This window comes from Tetrahymena thermophila (genome assembly GCF_000189635.1).
Source record: "Tetrahymena thermophila SB210 genomic scaffold scf_8254597, whole genome shotgun sequence".
In the NCBI taxonomy this organism is placed as follows: domain Eukaryota; phylum Ciliophora; class Oligohymenophorea; order Hymenostomatida; family Tetrahymenidae; genus Tetrahymena; species Tetrahymena thermophila.
Window position 1 is genome coordinate 637,247 of NW_002476368.1, and position 1,994 is coordinate 639,240.

General features: G+C 32.7%; 1 protein-coding gene across 1 annotated transcript; it reads right to left on the reverse strand. All coding sequences in view use genetic code 6, as the record gives it.

Annotated features, from left to right (window-relative positions):
- On the reverse strand, nucleotides 1-1,739 carry TTHERM_00346900 (serine carboxypeptidase family protein; the record flags this gene model as incomplete). The annotated part of the gene is made up of 4 exons (XM_001018531.2): nucleotides 1-214; nucleotides 305-771; nucleotides 950-1,188; nucleotides 1,418-1,739. The coding sequence occupies 4 exons, from the start codon at nucleotides 1,737-1,739 to the stop codon at nucleotides 1-3; spliced, it is 1,242 nt and encodes a 413-aa protein (XP_001018531.2).
- Between the last annotated feature and the right edge of the window lie 255 nt (nucleotides 1,740-1,994).

Sequence of the window (1,994 nt, forward strand, 5' to 3'; positions counted from 1 at the left end):
TCACAAGGGTTGACCACTGATGAAGAGGTTAAGCATTTCAAGAGCAGCTTGAGGTTGATCCATAGGAACCATGTGACCAGCTTAGTAGACTCTTAAGAAGGTGAAGTTATCAACAGTCTTGTAAGCACCGAAGTTTTACCATTAAGTGTATTCGGTTTATTAGAATTCTTTTTGTTTGCTCCATTAGAGTTCGTAGGTCCACTTTTCACCACCTCTGTTAAAATTAGGAAAATAATGTAAGTAAGTAAATAAATAAATAAGTAATATTTAAAGTTGGTTAAATAATTTGTGATATATAGATTACCTCCAGTTGCAAATGAAATCTTAGTCACCAGAGTAAACGAGGACCTTAACACCCTTAGATAAGAGGTAAGAAACTTGAGGAGAAAGATCTAACATCCAGTCAGCAGTTAAAGCTAAGTGAACAGGCTTAGAGCATTCAACCCACTTTCTGCCTTGAGTACCAAGAGCTTAGATAACTTGAGGTAAAGCAAGGAACTTGTCAATGTTAGAGAAATCGTAACAGAGAGGAGGAGTAGAACACTTGTCTCTGATATCGTAAACATTGAATTTAGGTTTTAAGGGATTACCCAAAATGCTGGTAACACCTAATTGGCATTCTTCCATGGTAGCTAACCAAGAGACACCTGCCTTAATTAATTGTTGGCAAGCCCAGAAAGCTCCCTTTAAGATGTTGTATTTAACCTTACCGATCAAGTTATTTTCATAAGCAAAGTTAGCATATTCGGGGTATTATTAGTAAGGAGATACCTATTTTAATAATTAAAGTGAAATTTTAAAAATTATATTTAACAAGATTAAATTAATAATCATCCATTTATTTGTCATTAAAGTTTGTTACAATATTTAACAGAAACTTATTTATTTGAATGAACATTTAATTCACAAAATAAGCAAGAAAAACTTAATAAATATCTTGAATATTTACCAAACCGTTACCGATGGCAGAACCAGCGAGCTTGATCCATTAGTTGTTTTCAGAGACAATCTTAGCACTGATGGCAGGGATGTAGTGACCTGCGTATGATTCACCAGTAATGAAGAGTTTCTTACCCTTGAATTGAGGGAAACGACCATAAAGACCGAGTAAGAATTAGTAGAAATCTTCAGCAATTTAAGTTTCGTTGTGAGTGAATTCATTGAAACCAGCTCTGCTGTATCCAGTACCTTATTAAAATAGAAATTATCGATTAAACTGTCAAAATAGAAAGGAATCTTAAAATTTAAAAAATAGTAAATCTTAGGTTGCTTTCCTTATTTTAATTATACTTATATAATTTTAATTTATCGTTTGGATTTGATTTTGAATGCTTATAAATTATGAATAGAAATCAAGTAAATAGAGAGTGAGAAGTAATAACAGTAAAAAACAATTAAATGATGTTTTTGTTCTTACCTACGGGTTGGTCAACGAAGACGAGGTTAGCATTGGAGTTCCAAGAGTAGGCGTTGGAGGAGAGAGTAAGATCGTCATTGACCTTGAAAGGACCATTTTCAGCAAAAAGACCAGTGAGGGAAGAGCAACCAGGGCCACCATTCAACCAAATGACCAAGGGATCAGTGGAAGGGTTTGAACGAGAGTCAAATTACCAATAGAAAATGTCGCTATCCTTTCTGATCTTAACAAAACCAGTGTTGTAAGTTTCGTTCAAGAAAATGGGGTTTTAGTCAGCGAAAGCCAAACTCAAAAGAGCTAAAAGAAGGACAATCTTTCTCATTTAATGTTAACTTAATATATCTAATATTTTTAATTAAATTTGTTTGTTTTGCTTTGGAGATCTCTAAGGAATTTCTTGAAGTACCTCCTATTAATTATAAAAGAATTTTTACAGATGAATTACAATCCAAAAGACCTTTTCTTCTAAATTAAATTATTAGCTTATTCTTTTATCATTGTTCCGAATTGATATCATTTGCATCATTTTTCGATATAAATGGATTACTAAATATAAAAATGAATGATAAGCATAAGT